Source organism: Rhinolophus ferrumequinum, chromosome 5 (genome assembly GCF_004115265.2).
Source record: "Rhinolophus ferrumequinum isolate MPI-CBG mRhiFer1 chromosome 5, mRhiFer1_v1.p, whole genome shotgun sequence".
NCBI classification, from domain to species: domain Eukaryota; kingdom Metazoa; phylum Chordata; class Mammalia; order Chiroptera; family Rhinolophidae; genus Rhinolophus; species Rhinolophus ferrumequinum.
The window spans coordinates 87,230,619-87,251,369 of NC_046288.1; the positions used below are offsets into that span (position 1 = coordinate 87,230,619).

At 61.6% G+C, this 20,751-nt stretch overlaps 2 protein-coding genes across 3 annotated transcripts; one reads left to right on the forward strand and one right to left on the reverse strand.

Annotated features, from left to right (window-relative positions):
* Positions 1–4,559: 4,559 nt before the first annotated feature.
* On the reverse strand, positions 4,560–14,796 carry TACC3 (transforming acidic coiled-coil containing protein 3). 2 transcript variants are annotated; one of them, XM_033106226.1, is made up of 16 exons: positions 14,664–14,796; positions 12,944–13,106; positions 12,662–12,801; positions 10,465–11,337; positions 9,653–9,719; positions 9,313–9,469; positions 8,256–8,308; positions 7,849–7,952; positions 7,427–7,520; positions 7,121–7,225; positions 6,554–6,630; positions 6,435–6,478; positions 5,719–5,879; positions 5,034–5,140; positions 4,829–4,949; positions 4,560–4,706 (listed from the first exon to the last, which is right to left on the reverse strand). In XM_033106226.1, the coding sequence occupies exons 2-16, from the start codon at positions 13,103–13,105 to the stop codon at positions 4,641–4,643; spliced, it is 2,331 nt and encodes a 776-aa protein (XP_032962117.1). In that variant the 5' UTR covers position 13,106; positions 14,664–14,796; the 3' UTR covers positions 4,560–4,640. The 2 variants fall into 2 exon arrangements, with proteins under 2 accessions (XP_032962117.1, XP_032962118.1); XM_033106227.1 differs by having other exon boundaries at positions 12,944–13,167; positions 14,664–14,761.
* A 125-nt stretch (positions 14,797–14,921) lies between these two features.
* On the forward strand, positions 14,922–20,061 carry TMEM129 (transmembrane protein 129, E3 ubiquitin ligase). The gene is made up of 4 exons (XM_033106228.1): positions 14,922–15,571; positions 17,108–17,582; positions 18,257–18,416; positions 18,548–20,061. The coding sequence occupies exons 1-4, from the start codon at positions 15,034–15,036 to the stop codon at positions 18,794–18,796; spliced, it is 1,422 nt and encodes a 473-aa protein (XP_032962119.1). The 5' UTR covers positions 14,922–15,033; the 3' UTR covers positions 18,797–20,061.
* The last annotated feature ends 690 nt before the right edge of the window (positions 20,062–20,751 follow it).

A 20,751-nucleotide genomic window follows, 5' to 3' on the forward strand; every position in this document is an offset into this window, starting at 1 on the left:
CCTTGGCTACCCGCCCTGCCAGGCTGGGCGTACAGGGAAACAGTGACCTCTGGTGGCCTGTTGGGCTGGCTGTAAGCCCCCTGCTCTCACTCAGTGGGCGATGGTGCCGCCTGGGCCTGGCTCTCCCCGCCCTGCACACCTACGAACCTGGGGAAGACGTCCCTGGGTGGGGTTTGGGAGGCCTGGACCCAGGAGGCAGTGCCCGGCAGTCAGGGCATGGTGGCTGCTTGGCCAGAGGCTCAGGCCAGTTCAGCAACTCCAGCTTCCTGACCCCAGCAGCCCGGGGCCTCCAAGTATGGGGGTGGGACACCTGGTGCCTGGGCGCACAGGAGTTCTGGAATCTGGGGAGTGGAGGTGCTGGGAGCCAGTGCCAGGGTGTGTGCGCCTGCCCCCAACACGGCAAACGGAGCCTCAGGACCCCTGCTCCGGCCTCCTCCAGACCCAGGAGCTCCGGCGACCAGCCGCTTTTCCTCAGTATGTTCCTATTTCCTGCTGGCTCTTCCCCCCAGGACCACTCCAACAGGACACAAGGGACATGAGCCCAGCACGCCCAAGGCAGCCTGAGGGGCCAGTGAGGGAGCTCGGAGCCCGGGTTTGCACACATGGACACAAATGTGGGTCCTCCCCCACCGAGACTCAGCCCCGTGGCTGGCAGCCCCTTGCCGGGGAGGCCTGGCTGAAGGAAGACAGGAGGGGATGGTCACGTGCACTCAGCCCCAGATGGATCCTCTCTGAGGGCTGGAGGTGGCCACAACTGCAGGCAAGTGGGCAGTGGAATGGTGGCCTTAGGCTTGAGCCCCAGTCACGGGGCTGTCATAGTCAGCATGGGCTGGGGTCTTAGAGAACGCACATCTGGAGGCTGCATGTCCCAGATCAGGTGGCAGCCAACTTGCTTCTGGGTGAGCACCCAGGTCCCGGCCTGCAGCCCGCTGCCTGTCGCCTGCTCACTGTCCTCAGGGCGGAGGGGCCTCTGGTCCCGTCCTCCTCTGACAAGGGCGCTAATCCCATCCTGGGGGTGTCACCCTCATGACCTCATCTAACCCTACTCACCTCCCAAAGGGCCCCCCTGCACACACCGGCCATTGGTCAGGGCTTCATGAGTTTGGGGGGATGCAGAAATTCAGTCAAGGCTGGGGGGTCTTTCTTAGTCAGGTCCCTAAGGGCCCAGGCTCACACCAGGGGTCAGGGGGTCAGCGATCCTCACCTCCTATGCACTGGGAAGGTGGGGTGACCCTGAGCCTGGGAGGCAGTCCTGGGGGCTCAGTGCACAAGGCCTCACTGCTCAGCGATGGGGACCTGGAGGCGGCCCCCAGGACCGCTTCCTGATTGCCCATGTCCCCATCCTGGCAGGAGGCCCCATGGCGCTGGGTGTCAAGGGGCAGGAAATGCAGGGGGCGGGAGTCCAGACCCGCCACTGTATGCCCAGCTTGGGTCATGTTTACCCGCGGAAGGCCAGCGCCAGGGCCCCGCCCGGCCTCGCGGCCCCGAGTTAACTCGGACTCCAGGATAAACAGCCATTCAGCCGCACAAGGCCCCTTTGTCCCCGAGGCTCTCAGCTTCGGATGCTGCCCGGACTCCTGTGGCCCTAGCACTGCCAGCAGCCCTGCATGGCCTTCTCCGGGCAGTGTCCTGGCCCGGCTTAGAGAGGCCCCAGCAGGGGCACAGGGCACTGGGCAGCTGTCAGAGTGGCCGGAGAGGCCAGACAGGCTGAGCTGGGTGAGGATGGTACCCCTCCAGGCCCTTCTGCATAAGCCTGAGTCCACTAAGAAAAGGGGAAGCCCTGAGGCCACCTGGCTGCCCACCCTCTCAGCCAGACCCACCATGGCCAGGTGTCCAGGTGCTGTCCGCCCCTCTGAGCCATGGCGCAGCCAGCGAGCCCAGAGGCTGCAGGTCCTGCTGGCCCGTCGCCCACCACCACCCTGACCCCAGGCAGAAGTGGTGCTGCCACAACCTGCCCTGCCCAGCTGCTCCCCAGCCAATGGTCATTGGTCCCCATGGGCCTGTTTCCTTGTCTGTGGAGTGGACCCCGGCAGGCTCATGAAAGCCCCTCAGCTTCTGAGCTCCTCCAGGGTGGAGTGCACCTCATTTCGGTCTCGGGGTGGGGATGAGCTATGGGGTCCCTGTGCAGGGGCAGGGTGGGATGGGGGAGGCTCCTGTTCAGGGGTTTGTGGAAGAGGTGCCTGGGACTGGCATGGGGCTGACATAGGGGCGGGGGCGGGGAAGAGCTTACTTCGGTTGGGGTGGGGGGATTTCCTATGGAGGTCACTCTGGGGAAGGACCCAGCATGACAAGGAGGCTGCAGAGCCTGCTTCCGAGTGGCAGGGCTTGACGGGGTTCCAGCCTGGCCTGGGTGGCCACACGCCTGTCACACACCCCTGCAGCCAGTGCCCCGGGGCCTGGTAAAGTTGGAGATGTTCAAATCCTGCGACATCACGTCTGCTGTTGTGGGGTGCCTTCCAGGGGCTGAGCCCCCTAAGCTGGCCACCCCGCCCAGATGGGCCAGACAATGGAGTGGAACTTGGCGCACGGCGAGGAGGACCAGAGGCCTGAGCAGGGAGGCGGGCCAGTCAGCGTGGGTGGATGGGCCTGCCTGCTGGAAGGAGCTGTGCGGTGGCCTCTGCATGGGAGGGGCCCCTGATGCCACCTCGCTCATCTCCACAGGGCCACAGCCTGGGGCTGGCCTGGGTGGGGTGCCAGCGACACCTGGCTTAGCTTGAGGGTGTAAGGGAAGGCCCCCTGAGAAGTGGCTTTAGCAGAGTGCATGGCTGTGGGGCAGCGTCCGCTGGCCCAGCCCGAGCACTTGGCCCTTCCACCTGGAGCTGGGAGCCACTGCAGGGTCTTGACCGCATGGGTACGTGCGTGAGAATGGGGGCAGCAGTGGTCCCAGAGGCCGGAGGGAGGTGCCACAGGGATGGGGAGATGATGGGACTGGAGCACAGTGGGGCCAGGGGGGGGGGGAAGGGGAAAGGTGGGGGTCTTGGAGCCTGGGGCACAGTGGCCCCCCCAGGTCTCTGTGCCCAGCCTGGCCTTTTGTACTCATACCAGACACTTTGCCCAATGTGCTGAGAACAAACTCACCCTCCACCTGTGGGGTGCTGGACGCCCACTGGCTAGCCAGCAGAGCCCCAGTGGGGCTCCCCAGCCAGGACGTCACTGCCCTATCCTGACCCTGCCCATGGCTGGCAGCGCCTCCTGGTGGCGGCTGGGTGTGTACTGCAGCCCTAACCGATGGGATGCTGGGAGACCTCTGCCTGGGCAGGCCTACGTCCAGGTCCTTATGCAGGGACCCCCCACTCCCTACCAATGAGAGAAGACACCCTTTTGCCGACGGTTCCCCCTTTTCTGTGGCCAGGTGGCTTTCACACCCCTGCACCTTTGCCTACTCCTGGAGCACAGTGAGGTCTGGGCCCAGCAAAACCAGCCCCGGAACGGATTAGAGATGCAGACCCTCGGCCCACCCACCTGCTGGGTCAGGCACTCAGCAGCCCTGTGCCCTCCAGCTGGCTCTGGGGGCCTAGGTGTGAGGACACAGCTCAGCCGCCGTGATCAGTCTCCCGACAGCTCTATACCTGTGTCCTGGGGCTGAGGTCCCATGATGCCCCTGCAGGCCGGGCCCTGCCTGTTCAGAAAGGCCCCTCGGAACTACCTTACTCCCCGTGCCTGTCCCAGGGCTTCACCGCCACCCCGGGAGTGCACCCTGCTGGCCTCATGTCCTGTACCACATGGTCAGTGAGGAAGAGACCAGGTAAGGACAGTGCTCAGGCCCATGTCCAAGGGCCCCGCCAGCAGGTGCGACAGGCTCATCCCCTGGAGTGGGCCACGGGTGGGAGGGGGTGTGAGGCTGAGATGCAGCTCGACAGGCCCTGGGGACCACACGTCCCCTCTGAGACCCGCTTTGAGACATGTTCTTGGGAGAGTTCAGACTTTTGTCACGAGCCACAACTGTGCTCCGGTTGGGATTCTCCAGAGAGCAGGCCACAAGCCCTGGATCGACTCGGTCGTTTGCTGTCACACGAGCTTACCCCCCAGGACTGGCTCTGGAAGTCATGGGGTGTAGCTGGCACCGGGGAATCGGACGGCAGCAGACCGCTTGGAGACTTTCTTCTTGGGGGAGCACTTTGCTCTTAGGCTTCAGCGGGCTGGAAGCCACCGCAGCGGCGAGGTCACTGCCTGCACTGTGTTAAGTAGCCCAACTGCCACCCACTGTGGGAGCCCTGTTAATGGGGAGCGGGCTTGCCAGGCGCCACAGGGCCAGCTGTCACCACGTCTGCCTGCCTGCTGTTACATTAAGGCTTCATTCCCTTTGGATTTTGATTGGTGGTCACAAGACAGACGCCCCAGGACTGCGTGGCTGTCCCTGAAGCAGGGCGCCTGCCCACCTGCAGCTCCGAGGCAGAGCCAGGCAAGAGCTGGAGGCACAGTGGGCAGTTGTGGGCGGTTTGGCCAAAGCTGGAGACTTCGTCTGAATCAAGACCTGGGCAACTGCAGTGCTTAAACTTAAGGGAAACTTTATTTAGTCTTTTAAAGCAATCTAGTTTAAAAACGAGCTGAGGTTAGGAGAGAAGAACATGAAAACTTCTGACAGACAGACAGGGAGACAAGCAGGGGGGAGGGGGGTGGGCTCAGGGCCAGGACCCACATCAGATCTTCTCCATCTTGGAGATGAGGTCGTCACAGATTCTGGTCAGCTCATCGTTCTCCTTAGTCTGCAGGAGAAACATCAAGCCCCAGATGCAGCCGCCCTGCCTTGGCCAGATGCCAAGGCCAGGCAGGAGGGCAGAGGCCCACGGCCCTCTGGAAGGTGCTCCCGTCCAGGCCCAGTGCCCACCTTCTGCTCCACGGCCTTCTCCAGCGAGTGGACGCGCATCTGCTCCTTCCTCAGGCTGGCCTGGAAGGCCACGGCCTCGGCCTGGGCCTTGCTGCGCACCTGCGCGATCTCCTCGTTGGCCCTGGACAAGCAGGGGGCGGGCTCAGGCGCCCGGCCCCGCCCCCCGGCCCCGCCCCCACCCGCGCCCACCGGGCCCACTCCTCACAGCCGCAGCTTGTCTTCCGCCTGGGCCTTCAGCGCCTGGTACCGCTGGCCTTCTTTCTCCACCCTTACTATGTAATCCTCAACACACTTCTTCAGTGACTCTTCGTTCTGCGAGGAGGAGGGGACACCAGCTGCTGACAGCACGCTGCTCTGGGTGCCAGGCTTGGCTTCTCAGGCCCTGGGTCAGGTGTGGACAGGTGCCCCCTCTGGGCCCCCGGGACTAGTAAAGCAGCACTTCCTGTTTTTCTTTTGGAAAAGGCCCCTCCACACACATACAGCCCCAGGCCTCCCAACCTGGACACAGGCCTGACCCCAAGGCCTTCCCGGCTGCCTTCGCCTCTCCCCTCAGCTTGCCTGGCACCAGAGATGTCCCTCACCTGGCAGCCCTGTGTGTGGCCCCGACTCCTCCACACTCCCACCCAGGGGGACCACTGAGCTCCGAGCAGCCCAGGCCCCCATCCAGAAGGCAGCTGCTGGCCCTCGGCACCCCTTTGGCCCAGTGTGGTCCTGCCTCCAGGCTGTGGCGTCCATTCCTCTGCTCATGTGCCACGGCCAGGAACCGGGTACAGTAGGGAGAGCAGCCTCTAGTCCGAAGGGACTTGGGCTCCCGGTTACAAGGTGAGGACACAGCAGCCCAGCTTGGTCACCGACTGTGCCCAGCAGAGCCCTGTGCGGCCCCCACCTACCGTGCGGTAACCTTCAATCACATCCTTCTGTTTCTCAAACCGCTTGAACAGGTCAGAGAACGACTTTTCCATGGAGCTCAGGTCTGCAGTCAGCTGGTCTTTTTCTTTCAGAATCTTCTGGATCTCAGCTTTGGCCAGTTCCTTCTGTTCCTGAGCCTCCTCTTGAGAAAAGCAAGCATGTGGGGTTGGGGGGCAGCCTCCAGGCTGACACACAGGCGACTGGGAGCAGGAGGCAGGGGCCGAAAGGAATGGACAGCAGGCAGCTGGAGCAGCGGCGGCAGCCTGCCGGGGGCCCACTGGAGGAAGGTGGCGAGGGCTCTGCACCGTGCCCAGAAAACAGCCGCTTCCTCCATACCAGGTCCACCCCAAACCCAACAGCTCAGGTCCCTGAGGAAGATGAGCGGTGCCAAGAGCCCATGGCCATTCCTGTCCCCACATTCAGGGACCTCCGGGAACCTGAGTCCTTGCCGGCGGGTGGGGTCCGGTGCTCCCACCCTCCAGTCCAGAACCTGACACCCAGATAGGCTGAAGTTGGATGTACAGTGCGGGAGGGACCCAAGCTGCTAGGTCAGGATCTGCTGAATTTGGGGGCAAAAGGTGCCAGCTGCACGGCCTCCCCGGCCTCCCTGACCGCTCCCACACTGGCCCTGGCTGTGCTTGCCTCGCCCCAGTGGGAAAGGCTGCTAGGAAAGGGAGCCCATGGGCTACCGGCTCACCCATCGCCTGGTACACGATCCTCTCGAAGCCGTCCATGATCTTCCTGTGGGAGAGATGTGTGGTGACTGCCTGCCCGTGGCAGCCGAGTGGCCGGAGCTGGCCCTGCGGCAGGCCTTACCCCATCTCCAGGTTCTTCTCACGCAGGTCATCACACATGATCCTGAGCTGCACGGTCTCTTTCTGTGCCGCCTCAACCTGCACAAAGCACAGTGAGCTGCTGTGGCCCCTCCTGGCCAGGCTCTGCACATGTCTCACACCAGGCTGGCCAAGCAGGTGCCCAGCGAGAGCCCAGACCCTTAGCAGCCCCAGGGGCCTGCAGGTGTGTGGCCTGGGTACACCTCTCACTCGAGGTGAGGCCCCGTGCCAGAGAGAACATGACATGGGGAAGCTGAGGGCCCGACCCTGGGAGTTCTCGGCTGGCTCTGAATGGGGCAGGTGGCTGCCAGGCAATGAGGCCAGGCCAGGTGCTGGTGGAACCGCCCAGGAGTCAGGAGCCCTGAGGCCCAGCCCTGCCCGCTAGCTGGCTTCCACTCGTAGGTGGCTAAGAGTAGGGCCCGCAGGTGGGTGTGGACAGGCTCTGTGAGGTGCCGGCCACACATGCCTCCTGGAGCCGTCCACCCACCCAGCTCTCGGCGAGTCCCCGGCCCAGCATGACATGAACCCCGTCCCCACGCCTTGTTCTCACCGCTGCGTCCAGGTCCTTCTGGGTGTACTGCAGTACGTCCACAATGGGCCCCACAGGCAGCAGCGGGGCCCCGGGCCCGAAGACACACGGAGGTGGGCCCAGCACCTGCGGATGACAGAGGCCAGCCGGGTCACAGCCCCCATCGCATTCTCCCTGCCATCTGGAGGCTCCTGGGACAGCACAGCAGTGACCAGTGATAGGAGCGGCCCCGTGGTCCCAGCCGACCCTTTGAAGATTCAGATCCCGGGATGGAAGGCCAAAGCCCTAACACACATGTCTGCATAGCATGGAGGCCGAAGCACTTACGGGGACGTCTGGGGGTCCCAGGAAGTCGAGGTCCACCAGCTTGGCCTCAGGCGGACTTCCTGAGGTAGGCGGGTCCGCGCCCTGCACACTGAGACTGGACAGAAGGGACCTGTGTCATTCCCCAGAGCAGGCACCAGCCCAGGTTCCCCAAAGGGCCTGAGAGCCAACGTGTCAGGATCTGTGGGCCATGCTGCCATTCTAGTGCGAGTGGCCGTGCGGAGGGACGTGTGCCTGGAGGTGAGACCTTGCTCAGGACAGGCAGTGGGTGGCTGTGCTGTCCCCGTCACTGTCTCCTGGCTCAGAGCCCCACTGACGTGCGGCCCGGCACCGCAGTCCTGCACCCGAGGGAGCAGCTCCTCTGAGCCCGCTGTGCAGAGGTGGAGACGGCCCTGACGGATGGCGCACTGCGCTGGGAGGCGTACCTGTGGGTGCCGGCGGGTGCGGGCGCTGCTCTCGGGGGGCTGTCCGTCAGCAGCGGGTCAAACTTGAGGTATAAGGACTGCTTCCTCAGGGCCGACTGCTTGAACTGAAGGGGAGGGCGAGTCAGCAGGGTCCCCGTGGTCCATGACAGACACGGCCAGTGCGAGGCGCTCAGGGCCAGAAGGTGACAACACGGGTGAGATGCCGCCGAGGCATGGCTGGACCCGGCCCATAGCAGGGTGCTCTGGAGTCTGCCTCGGGGCGAGCCCGGCACAGGCCTCTACTGGGCCCGGGGGCCCGGCCAGGAAAGGCTGCAGGGAGAGGGCCACGAGGGACCCCGCAGCCACGGCGTGGCCGCATGGCCTGGACCACGGTCGAGGGAGCCCCGTGGCGGGGTGCGCATGCTTACCGAGGAGGCCCCAAACTGCTCCAGGTAGTCCACCTCGGCCTCTGAACCTAGGACTGAGAGGGCACACGTCAGCACCGCGGTCATCACCCGACTCACGGCATGACACGGTTCTTCAGGGAAACAAAGGCCAGCTCCGCGGCTTCCGGGTCCGCAGGGGAGGCCCAGAGTCCCCAGTGCCGCTGCGTAAACCCTGAGCTGTGACCACTCCCGCCCACCGCCCATCCTGGACCTGGCACCCACGGTCCTTTGCTTTAAGTTGGAGTTTCTGCCTCCCCCTAATGCCACCTGGGGGCCGGGCCAGGCCATGCTGTGAGGCCGTGCTGGGTGCTATGGGGTGCTGAGAAGCACCCCCAGAGGTGCCAGCCAAGTGTCCCAAGGGCTCCATCATCCTGGTTGAGAAGCACTGTTTAAAACCACCCTGGAAAAGTCCTTTAATTTCTGGTAACATAACCTTTGCTTAAAAACATAAAGATGCCTCATGCCATATATGAAAACTAACTCAAAATGGGTCAAAAACCTAAACATGAAAGCTAAAATTATGCAATTGTTAGAAAAAAATACGGGGTAGATCTTCATGCTGAAAACTCGGGCAGTGATTTCTTAGATTTGACATCAAAATCATAAACAGAAAGAAACCCCCATAAATTAGACATGTATCCTTGGAACATGTCTTCCAAGGGCACATAGAGAAAGTGCAAAGAACCCCCAGAATGGGAGAAAAGTTTTGTCAATTACGGAGTCTTAAGCAGGCTAGCCGAGAAATCCTCACGACGGAGGCCCCAGCGGCGACTGCAGACTTGTACTGGGCACAGCCTCGTCCCTTGTTCACGCCTTGGCCTGTTTTCCTAAGCAAGTCTATAAAGCCCGTTTCTAGAAGTCCTTTCTGTTAAGGGCACCTCCTCAAAATGCCCACTTTTGACACAGCAGTTTCCACGTGAATGCCTCACGTAAGTCAGGGAACCGAGCTGCCTGGGGAATGACTGCCTGCAAACGCCACTCAACCCACCCGCTCACCAGACCGCACGGCCAGGCGAGCAGCGACCCAGGGACAACATACCCTCGGCTGGGGCTCGGAAGTGCTCCTCACTCAGGTCCAAGACAGGCTCCGGCCCCCCCTGAAGAGTGGGGGGCGCTGGGTCAGCAGGCAGGGCTGTGGGCTCACTGCCCGAGCTGCTGGTGAGAGCAGCAGCCCCTGGAAAATTCGCCGTTTCCTCCTGGAAGGAAGGTGGGGGCCCCCTGCGTGGCTCAGTTTGGGCATCTCGCACAGTCGCGGGGCCCGGGTCGGGGGCAGCAGTGTGTCCACCTGTCACCACTGGCCTCCCTCCACCCTGTTACCATGTGCAAACGGTGGTGCCAGTGTGAGGATATGCCCATGCTCGGGCACACACACTTCGTACCTTGTCTGTGGTCCTCACCATTGTCTGCATCACAGGTGTGTCATCAGCTGGGGTTGAAGGCACCTGCCTGAAGAGACGGGGTCAGCAGGGCCTGCCCCCCCGCCCCTCACCCCCCGGGCACTGAGCTGCCACCTGTCCTCTGAGCTCTCACCTAGAAAGCCAGGCACAGGGGCTAAGCTGGGCAGCCCCCGTCACCTGCGAGAGAATCCGAGCCTCGAAGGAGGACCGGAAGTAGGTGCGAGCTTTGAGGCTGTCTCAGAGCAACGGACAACATCCCTGAGAGATTTGCCCCTTTTACCAGAAAACTGGCAAAGCCAGGTGTCGGGCGATGACTCCCTCAGCCTCACCGGGCAGTGCCAGGGCTGGTAGGGCAGTCTGGGGACAGTCAGTAGCTCTGTGGCAAATGTGAGTGCTGGGCGGCCGGGCACTGGCCAAGAGCTCTTATGAGCCAACACTTGGCAGCCAGTTGCAGCTGCCCCCAGAGAGCAGTGAGTGGCGTGAGAGGCTTACACACTGGGAGGCAGGAGCCCAAGGAACCAAGTGCACCAGGTGCCACCTACCAGCCCTCAGTGCCTTGGGAATTAGTTTTCCCCAGGTATCTTTCTAGACCTCCCAAGTGTACTAGACAATCCCCTTAAAAAGCCAAGGACAGCCCCCACCCATGCAGGGGAACTAGCCGGGCGTGGCCTCGATCGCTTCGCTATTTCATAATAGCCTGCCTGCCCCAAGGCCCCTCTCAGGGTTGTATAAGTGGCATTTCTGGTCCCGGGTCTTCTAACACGCACGCCATAGAGCGGCCACCTCTTACTCACTGGCTTGGAAACGAGTCCCCTGCGGCCGCAGGCCCAGCGCTCAGCAGCTCGGCCATAGGCCAGACCGGCCTGCTCTGGGGGTGTTCTTGGGGCTGGGTTTCTCCATCACCTCCGGACACGCTGAAGTTGGGGTCATCCAGCTTGCCCCAGTCCGGGTCATAAGACCCCTGGGGAGGGGGAACGGGACCTTCACCCTCCTCCTCCAGGGCCTTTTCCTGCCTCGTCTCTGGTCTTGGGAGAGGCTGGGGGTCGGCTCTCTTCCCCAGGTCCCTGGGTGGGGGTGGCCTTTTGCTGGTGGCATTGTTAGAGAAGTCACATTCTAGCCTCCTGGGCTCACTCCTTGAAGAGTCGACCATCTGGCCCTCGGCCTCTGTGTTCTGAGAACTTGGGGGCATGGCCAGGGCTCCAAGCAGGCCTCCGAGGGGGCCTTCTCTGTGGGCAACTTCTGGGTGAGTACCAGGGGGCAACACGGCCTCGGCTGATGAAGCAGCGGCTCCGCTCGCCCTTTCTCCTGTGGCTCTTTGAGGCTCCTCCGTTCTGCCTTGGACTCCCACCCTGGGAGGATCTTCTAGGATGTCGGAGGCGGGTGCAACGCTTTTCTCTAGGAAATCACAACTACCGTTGTCCTCCAAGCCTTGCACAGGGCTGGCAGACATTTGTCCTGCACATGCCACTTGGTTTTCAAGACTCGCTGGGGTCTGGGGAGAGCTTGAGGGGCGCAGGCTGGCCTGGGCTGTGGAGGTGGGCCCACTGGAAGGCCTGTCCTCAGAGGCGGGTCCCAGGTCCTCCGGGAGGGGGGTGGCATGAGCTACTGCCGGATTCTGAGGGGTCCCGTTGGTCGTTTTGGTGTCCACTTCCATGGGGAACTGTTGGCTTTTTAGAAACAGACTTAGTTAACACCAAGGAACCTGTTTTAGTTTTCTGTGTAGCTTTCGGTCCACACTGAAAACATTAGCTAAAAACAGCAAAAACGAACATTTAGTCAACCCTCTCCTTGTTACACAAGCATATTCCCATCAATTGCTGCTGGGGGCCACCTAGGGCCACCCAGGTGACTGAGAGACAGGGCAGGGAGGTGCTACACAGGTGACCACGCTGGCCTATTGCCCCGTCGGTCGGGGGTCCCCGGCTACACAGTCAGGGACGGTCATGGCACACGAGAGTCAGCTCCTCACTGCAGAGAGAGGAAGACAGGGGCTGCCTCCAGCCAGGTCACCTTCTCGGGGTCCTCTCCTGGCCCCCCCATGCCTCTGCTCTCCTGCCCTTGAGCAGGTGGGACCCTGAAGGGGAGGCAGCGCCAGAGCCACCAACCGGGTTTCCTTTCCGTCTTGGGTTGTTACAAACAACAATATTTGAATGACTCTAATTTCCTTCAGTTGAATCTCAAAAGGAAAACCACAATAGTGAAGTTGAAAAGTAGCACAGAAACCTGGGGAGAGGAAAAGATTGATTCAAGAAGCTTCCATGGGGAGATGGCAGCAGGGCCTTGTGGGCGTTTTACTTAAGTGAGGAGAAGGATATGTTAGTGATGCTTTGCTTGTACACCTTTCTCTGTACGTCTGAAATCTGTATAAAGGCAAGTTTTGAACAGTTTAAATCTATAGAAGTCAGCTCAAAAGTGTGCCAGTGAGGCCCCTCCCCCCTATCAGCCCACTCTGGGGGTAAAGAGCTGCCTCCAGGACCCTTCTTTCCAAATACCCAAGCCAGACAGTGAATGCCTGGCGAGGCCGCCAAGAAGCTTTTCCTGGTTAAAGTCAAGTGTTCAAAACCCAATCCCTTCGGCCACTTGTATTCTGACCAGATTCCACGACAGACACTCCTCTGTCTCCAAAAGGAACACCTATCTCTACGGCCTGATATTAAGAACATGGGGCAGGGGAGACCCCAGTGGAATGCAAAACAAGAAAACCACAGCATGTCTTTCCTTGGAGACATGGTCAGGACACTTCAGGAAGTTAGAGAAGCAACAACCAAGGCCACTTTGGTGGCAAGGGCATGACAGGGGAGTGGCATCTGAAACAAGCTCACTATCCACCTTTCCACTGACACATGACTTGGTGCCGACTGCTCTGGGCCACGCGCTGCACACACTCAGAGTGAGACCAGGAGAAGCCCCACAGACGTGACAGATAGCCAACAGCGTTTTCCTGCCAAGTCATCAGAGATGTTGCAGTACATCAAGAGCACCGACACTTACTTCTCTTTCTCGGTCCAGACTTGTGAGTTTTCTAATCCAATGGTGTCGCCCACACCAAAGCAAGCCTCGAGTTTGCTGCTCATGCGAGGACTTAGAATCCTGTGTGTCTGTGGGTCTCGCAGAGGTGTCTGAAAAGTCACCTGTTGGGGAGGGCGGAGAGCACCTGTTCAATAGTTCAAGTTTCCAACCACCCCGCTGGCAGTGCTGTGTGCCCCGCCCGCTCAGTAAGTCACCAGGTCCCAAAGTGACACACGGTCGGTCTCATATGGGTAAAACGTTTACCTTCATAGCTTTGGCTATGCTCTTGGGCGGCACATTTTCTTTCTGTGACACACAGAGAACAGAGGATCTTCCGGTAAGTTCCAGTGGTGAAAACAGGAAGTCGCAGTTTTCTGTACTTCTGTCACCAGTGACATTTTCGTCATTGAAGATTTGCAGACTCATTCTGGAAACACAGTTTCTGTCAGCTTGAGGGCTGCGTCGTGCAGACGTGATGACAGCTGACCCTGCAGTGTCACAGGGAGATGCACCCGTCCAGCACAGGAGGGTCACACCTCAGGCAGCGTGTCCTCTACCAGTCCCTGTCCTGCTTTGGGGGACTGTGGCTCTTTAGCTGGGCTGGGGAGCTGCCACCACCCAGGACCAAGAGCTAGAAGGGCCTTCAGCCCACAGGGTAAGGAGGAAGAACGGATTCTCGCACTAAGTCAGATTTGGTGGGTAAGGAGACAGGTAAGTGCTGGCCTGGAGAAACTGCAGGAGAGGAAGGGTGGGGCTCCCCACAGGCCTCCACTCAGGGGGCCGGGGCCTCATCAGGGCTGGAGCAGGTGGCCAAGTCAGCAGAGAACAGAAAAGCAGAAGGGTGCTGAAGCTTGCTCCGTCACCCTCACGGGGCTGGAAAAGGGGGACCAGAAGAAGGTGTCAGGAGGGCAAAGGCCCAGGGGAGGAGTTGGAGGGAACAAGCAGCCACGGGCAGAATTACTCAGCAGGGCATTGAAGACCTTCTATATGAGGTCCTGGAATCTCAGAATCACACCAGGGGCCTCCAGTCAGGCCCACAAGGTTCTAGAACAGCCCACTCTTGCCAGAGTCTTCCACACGGTCACGGCCATGACTCCCAAACTAGGAGCTGCCATAGAGCTGAGCACCGACCTGCTCAAAGAGCACTACCGGAACTTGTTGATGGTGGGGGCCTTGGGGGCTGCTGCAGCACGGGGGCAGCCTGGAAATCAAGGTCAGAGTGGGAGGTGGGCAAGACCAGGGGCCCTGGAGGGAGTAGGAGCGGGGCCCAAGCCGAGGGGCCAGCCCTGGCGTGGCCAGCAGGCCCACCGCACTGTGCAAGAAGAAAGACAGGAGACAAGGGTGACTGAGGTTTCTGGCCGGTGTAACCGGTATAAGTGGGGGGGAGGGGGCAGTACAGCGATGGCGGCCTCTATCAGGGCTTTGGCTTCTACTAACGACAGAGACCGCGGGAGAAGCTCCCGAGCAGAAGCTGCCTGCGTGGAGTGCTGTGGTGGGGAGGGCGCGAGCCCAGGTGTCGCCGTGATGGAAATGGCTCCCAGGTGGGCCGCCCCCAGAGAAGGGAGGCAGGCCAGGCACAGCCGGGAATGAGAAGTCGGGTGGGGGACCAGCAGGGGGCTGCGGGCGGGGCGGAGATGTGCCCTCGCAAGTCGCCGCTACAGGTGGAATTTGAGGCTGGACGAGGTCTCCAGGGGGACGCAGGAGGCCTGCGGCCCGTGCCCTACGGACGACCCTTCTGGAGGGCGACCAGGAGACGAAGTAGCCGGAGAGCGTCGGCCGGGCTGGTGGGATGAGGACCAGGGAGATGTGCCTGGAAGGGCGGCGGCAAGGACGGGCGGCGGGGACCGGGAAGAAGCGGCCGTGCCGGCGGCGGCCCACGAGGAGTAGCCGCGGGAGGGGCCGGAGAGGGAAGTTAGCGACAGGGGTGGGGGTCGGCCAGCGCCCACCTGACGCCAGAGGGACCGGAGGGACTTCGCCGCCTTACCTGCCGGCCGCCGCACGGAGCAGACGGAGCGGGAGGCGCGGAGTCCCGGGTGCGTCCGCCCGCCGCCGATTCAAATACCGACGGTTGGCGCGCGCGGCCAATCAGCTCGCGGCCGTGGGCGGAACGCACGGGGCGCCAGCGGCCAATGGGAGGCCGCGCCGTCGGTTGCGCTTCCGGGGCTAGGGGCACGCTGGGCGAGGCGGGAGTCGGAAAGCCTCCCGGACCTTGGCTCGCCGAGCGGGCGGACGGGCGACGGCTGCAGGCCCCGCCGTCGACCAGAGCTCTCGGGCTCTGCTGCGGACGTGACTGGGTTGAGCGGAAAGGGGGGGCCTGAGCCGCTCGTCCGGGTCTCAGTTTACCCAGCTGTAAAATGGGACCAGGTACAGCTCCGCCCTCAAGGCGGGGCGTGAGGAGGAGCCAAACCCTTGGAGGACTGGCGGGCGGGTTCACAGATTACGCCAGTGTGCGGGGCGGGGGAACTCCATTTCCCGGAGTGCTCCGCGGGGTCTGCGTCTCCCAGAGCGCCCAGCGTTGCCCGGGGCGGTACTCCATTTCCCAGAGCGCCCCGCGGACGGGAACTCCATCTCCCACAGTACCCGGCGCCCATCCCCCGGCGCCTACGGGACCCGGACGCTCGGGCCTGTTCCCCGCGCCGTGGGCGGCGGCCTTGCCCCGACGGCTTGGTGGTGCCGGCGGCGGCGCGATGGACAGTCCCGAGGTCACCTTCACGCTGGCCTACCTGGTGTTCGCCGTGTGCTTCGTGTTCACGCCCACCGAGTTCCACTCGGCCGGGCTCACGGTGCAGAACCTGCTGTCGGGCTGGCTGGGCAGCGAGGATGCCGCCTTCGTGCCCTACCACCTGCGCCGCACGGCTGCCACGCTGCTGTGCCACTCGCTGCTGCCGCTGGGTGAGGCGCCTGATGCTCTTGGTCATTGTTCCCCTGGTGGACGGAGGCAGCTGGCCGGGTCAAGGGCTCGCGTAGCCCAGCCCCAGGGCCCCTGAGGTGGCTGGGTCGCGGGGTCACCTCCCTCTGGGGAATAGTCAGAGAGAATGCCGGGAACACCGGTCGCCCCGAGAGCCGAGGCTGTGGGCCGACTGCCCGTGTGTTTACAGCCGGCGACAGCTGGACGTTTGCAGGTGGCAGAGCCCTAGAGGGGATGTTTCCCCCAGCTGGGGCAGGTCGCCAAATGTTACGTGGGTGGCATTACCCAGGAGAGGAGCACAAATTAACTGATTCCAACACAGGGAGGAGGTGGCCTTGCCCAGGCCATGGAAGGTGGGTGTGGAAAGGGCAGGCAGAGATGGTTGACACCACGTGAAGGTGTCACAGGTGCAGAGACTGGAAAGCCTGTGTTTGGCCAGTATGCTCAGTGGTTATCCAGAGACTGTGCTGGGCGCTGACCCAGGTGCTAGCTGGCCCATGGGAGGCCAGTCTGTCTTCCGGTTGGTCGGGGGACTGGCTAAAGAGTGGGGTACTAGTCAGGATTTCTGGAGGACATGGCAGAAGCAGGTCTGGGACAGCAGGTGGCTGGTGGCCGGCCCCACCTGCAGCCCTGTGGACACAGGGAGTGGTTTTCACCTGGCAGCTGGGCACAGCAGTCCTGCGGACGTGGAGAGCAGCCGGAAGGGGGCTGGGCTGAGGCTGCAAGTGCATGGGGGCTGTCTGTGGGAATCCAGAATTTAGGTGTCTGCATGATTAAGGTGGCCACACATGGAAGAGGTGGTGAAGCCTGGTGGTGCCCAGACACAGGGCTGTTTTTAAATTCATTTTGAAAAGCTTTGAGGCTTCTAGATCGAACACCTATTGCAACTTAACAAATTATCCTAAAAGGTAGTGACTTGACCGACAGCAAACGTTTACTATTAGGTTTGCAATCTCAGACCTGCCTGTGCAGCCGCTCGCTATCTGCTTCATTCATTTATTTGACTTGCAGATGGCCCCCACCTGGCCTGCAGGGGCCCGGGCACTGGCTCCTGTGTTCTTTTGAGGTGCCCCCATCCTTCTCTGCTTACTGTCTGGCACATGATGGGCCAGCTTAGGATAAGCCTCCTCAGAGGGTGTGGGGTCAAGAGGCCAATGGGGGCCAGTGGGCAGCTCTGCAGAGGGTGACACCAGATCCTAGTATTTATTTTGCCTTTCTAGGTTTTTCTAGTTTTCCGTACTCACGTATTGTGTGAAAATTAAAAATGCTTTTCCTTCACTTATTGTGTCAGTGCCATGGGCAAGGGCTGAACCTGGCCAGCCGTGAGACTCACCTGGCCTCGGGTACACAGCCTCACCTTGGGAGCTGACCAGGGCAGAGTGCCAGGCCCAGGGCTGGGGACGCAAGGAAGTGGCCCCCTGGGTGGTGCAGGGGCAGCACTGCAGCTCTTGGTGAGCACCACCAGGGCAGGGCGAGGGCCTGGCATGCGACCTTTGCTGAGGCCGCCCCGTCCCTTGCAGGCTATTACATGGGCATGTGCTTTGCAGCCTCGGAGAAGCGGCTCTACTCCCCTAGCCAGGCCCCTGAGGCCTGGCAGCTCTTCCTCCTGCTGGCGGTGACCCTGCCCACCATCGCCTGCAGCCTCACCTACAACTGGTCCCGGGACCGGTGGGCCCGCCACCCACTGGCCCGCACCCTGGCCCTCTATGCCCTCCCGCAGTCAGGCTGGCGGGCTGTTGCTTCCTCAGTCAACACTGAGTTCCGGCGGATTGATAAGTTTGCCACTGGGGCGCCGGGTGCCCGTGTAATCGTGACGGACACGTGGGTGATGAAAGTGACCACATACCGTGTGCACGTGGCCCAGCAACAGGATGTGCACCTGACTGTGACAGAGTCACAGCAGCATGAGCTGTCACCGGACTCAAACCTGCCTGTGCAGCTCCTCACCATCCGTGTGGCCAGTGCCAGCCCTGCCGTGCAGGCCTTCGACATCAGGTAGGCACACCTGTGGTGGGGCAGGGCGGGCTGGGGCTCACGGGCGGGCGTGTGCCCAGCTTGTGCCCCATTCCGGTGTCTGTGTCCCTCTGGGAGGTGGTGATGGGTGGGAGTGGCTCCTCCAGTGTGACCCTCCCTCAGGGCCCCTCCCTGGCCCCCTGCCCCCCTCTTGCCCCCACAGGTATCCTCCGCTCCCCTTTCATGCACGTTGTCCTCTGAGCTGCTTCCATAGCTTCTCAGGGGAGCACACTGCGACATCTGGGAGCTGGGCAGCACAGGTGTGTTGCTGCCTCACCTGTGGGGCCTGGGCTGGAGCTGAGGTCCTCCATCTCTCAGGCCATGGCTGGCCTGCTGGGCCCCTCCTAGGACACGACTTGGAACCTGCCCAAAGCTCTGTGTCTCAGCGGCAGTCCTCCCACCCTTCCTGTGTCCCGTGGGGGCTAGCATGTGGTGCCGGGTCTGTGGGCTCTGGCCTCAGGGCCATCTTTGCTGGCTGGTTCTCACCAGGAAGGTGGGCTGGGCCTGGGTCCTCATGTTCTATGTGGCTGTGGGCCCCTCCATCACCCTCGGGGCACAGCCTCGGCCTCCCCTATGCCTGCCCCAGGGTCCTGCCAGGCCCCCTGGGAACAGAAGCCTTGGCCCAGCGGACTTAACCCGGCCCCTGCCTCGTGCAGGCTCAACTCCACGGAGTATGGCGAGCTGTGTGAGAAGCTGCGGGCACCCATCCGCAGTGCGGCCCACGTGGTCATCCGCCAGAGCCTCAGTGACCTCTTCCTGGACACGTTTGCCTCCCTGGTGGATGCCAATCCGGCCTACTCGGTCCCCAGCAGCCAGGTGGGGGGCTGGGCGGGGGCGGGTAGTTTCCCATAGCCAGATCCCCACAGGCCAGGTCCCCTGGTTGGGGGGCTGGGGGCCTTATGGGGGTGTCCAGCCAGGCTCCTGTGACCCCCTTGGGCTGCCCGCAGGAACTGGAGGCATGCATCGGCTGCATGCAGACACGTGCCAGTGTTAAGCTGGTGAAGACTTGCCAGGAGGCGGCCGAAGGCGAGTGCCAGCAGTGCTACTGCCGCCCCATGTGGTGTCTCATCTGCATGGGCAAGTGGTTCGCCAGCCGCCAGGACCCGCAACGCCCTGACACCTGGCTGGCCAGCCGCGTGCCCTGCCCCACTTGCCGTGCGCGCTTCTGCATCCTGGACGTGTGTGCCGTGCGCTGAGTTGGCCAGCCCCTGCCAGTGCCCCCACCGCTGCCTCCAGGCCAGGGCTCCCCCAATTGCAGGAGGATGAGGGCTTTCATCCTCTCTACAGAGGAAGTTCTCTGCTGAAGCTCAGGCGGTGGCGATGGACTGGGTCTTCAGCGCTCCTGCTGCCTCCATTTCCCACTCCTCCCGTGCGGGTGGGTGCTTGTCACAGAGAAAACCGCCTTGGGCCTATCTCCGAAGGATTCCAGGGGCCCCTGAGCTGTCTTTTCCCAGATGGCCCTAACCTGGGCCACTTGCCTTAATTTTATGGAGCACGTCTACCTGCTGGTTATATGCCAGACGCAGTTTCGTCCAAGACCAGCCATGATAAGTCCTCCTACTCCTGTTCCCAAGCCGGCTGCTGGCCTCACGGAAGCTGCTCTGAGGACCTTAGGCAGCCTGCCAGTGGAGGGGAGACCTGGAGTGCCACTCTAGGGTGAGAGCATTGCCTGGGATTTCCTGGTGGCTGCTCGTGGGTGAGGTGGCCCCTACCTGCTCCCTACCCACGGAGACCCCAGGCTTCCCATAGCCCTGGGCGAGGGACTGGCTGCTCTTAGCTGCCGTTCTCTTAGCTGTGTGCTTATGGGGGCCATCTATCCCGTAGAGGGGTATGCGCCTATGTGCCTTCTGCCCCCGAGAGTCCAGGGAAAGGCCAAACTTCAGGTTCCCCGCTGGGGGGCATTGAGCTGAAGAGCAAGCACCCTCAGTGACACTCTACATCCACAACAGACTTGTCAGGATGCAGCACAAGGCTGGCCACGACCCCACAGGGTTCATCTGATTTAGACGAGGACAGGCCCAGTGGTGAAGGCACTGATGTGTGTCTTACCATTTCCTGGTGGTGCAGGTGGGGATGGGGGAGGTCCATGCCAGGCCCCAGGACGAGCTCTTAATAGGCTTGGCTGCTGGAGCCCTCACACTCAGCTCGAAGTCCCCTAAAACTGGCCATTTGAAGGAGGGGCTGGGCTCAGCCGGGCCAACTCACCCAAGGCCATGCAACCCCTGAGGATTTGGGAGCAGAGAATTTGTGGGCCCCTGGGGTGCTCAGCAGATGGGTCATGGGGGGTGAGGGGGGCAGCTAGGAGCCTTGCCCAGCCGCAACCTGGAGTTTCATGTGCTGCCAAGGGAGGGCCCCTATGGGCTATTGCTACAAAAGAAAGTTCCTTCGTTTTATAAAGATAAGTCTACTGTAGCTAAGTGATATTAGTGTCTAATAAAGTATTAGCCTGAAGTTACATATACTTTCTCTAAATGGAATATTTTGTTTTTCCTGATATTCATTCCAATTTTGGTAAGTTGGGGAGAAGCCATCTTAAAACTGGAAACACTGCCCATTTCAACATGTAGTTTGTTCAGAATGAGGAAAAAGGAGGTAGGCGCTATGGGAACCTTCCCCTTCTGGTTCCTAGCTGGGGGGTGGGTGTTTTAAGAAGCCTATTTCCAGGCCCCTGTAGGAGCAGGCAGTGTTCCTGGGCCTGGTGTTCTGATAGAAAGGGTGGTGGCCAGGGCCCCCATGAGGGGCTGAGGTCAGTCTTGCAGGACCTTCAGACTCACTGGTGGCCCAAGGGTGTGGGCCCTGCTGGTGCAGGCTTCCCTCCCTGTGCTGTGGGCATGTCCTGTGGGGCGTGGGGCGGCCTGGGTGGTCCCCGAGGGCAGCCAGGCCCAGCTGCCCAGTTTCTCAGGTGGGGTGAGATCGCCAACACGTGGTGCTTCCCCATATTGCTGCTGGACCCTAAACGTTTTTAGGAAAGTGGGCACATACAAGCCATTGAAAAACACAAGAGGTGGAATCGACTTTTCTGCGTCCTGAACGTCTTTTTTCTTTCCACCCAGGGCGATCCCTTCACTGCCCTTTTGCACACACTTGTCAGCATTTCACAGCACCGAGACCGGCCCAGGGCTCCGCTGGGTGGGGGGTCGCGGAGGGCCCG

What these genes read in the sequence shown, in the direction of transcription:
- TACC3 (XM_033106226.1), bottom strand. Translation starts at nt 13,105, where the DNA reads ATGAGTCTGCAAATCTTCAATGACGAAAATGTCACTGGTGACAGAAGT. An exon ending in GCGGAAGACAAGCTGCGGCT is followed by an intron (nt 4,950 to 5,033) that starts GTGAGGAGTGGG and finishes CTGCTTGTCCAG; the next exon opens with GGCCAACGAGGAGATCGCGC. An exon ending in AGAAGGCCGTGGAGCAGAAG is followed by an intron (nt 4,707 to 4,828) that starts GTGGGCACTGGG and finishes TTTCTCCTGCAG; the next exon opens with ACTAAGGAGAACGATGAGCT.
- TMEM129 (XM_033106228.1), top strand. Translation starts at nt 15,034, where the DNA reads ATGGGACCAGGTACAGCTCCGCCCTCAAGGCGGGGCGTGAGGAGGAGC. An exon ending in GTGCAGGCCTTCGACATCAG is followed by an intron (nt 17,583 to 18,256) that starts GTAGGCACACCT and finishes TGCCTCGTGCAG; the next exon opens with GCTCAACTCCACGGAGTATG. An exon ending in ACTCGGTCCCCAGCAGCCAG is followed by an intron (nt 18,417 to 18,547) that starts GTGGGGGGCTGG and finishes GGCTGCCCGCAG; the next exon opens with GAACTGGAGGCATGCATCGG.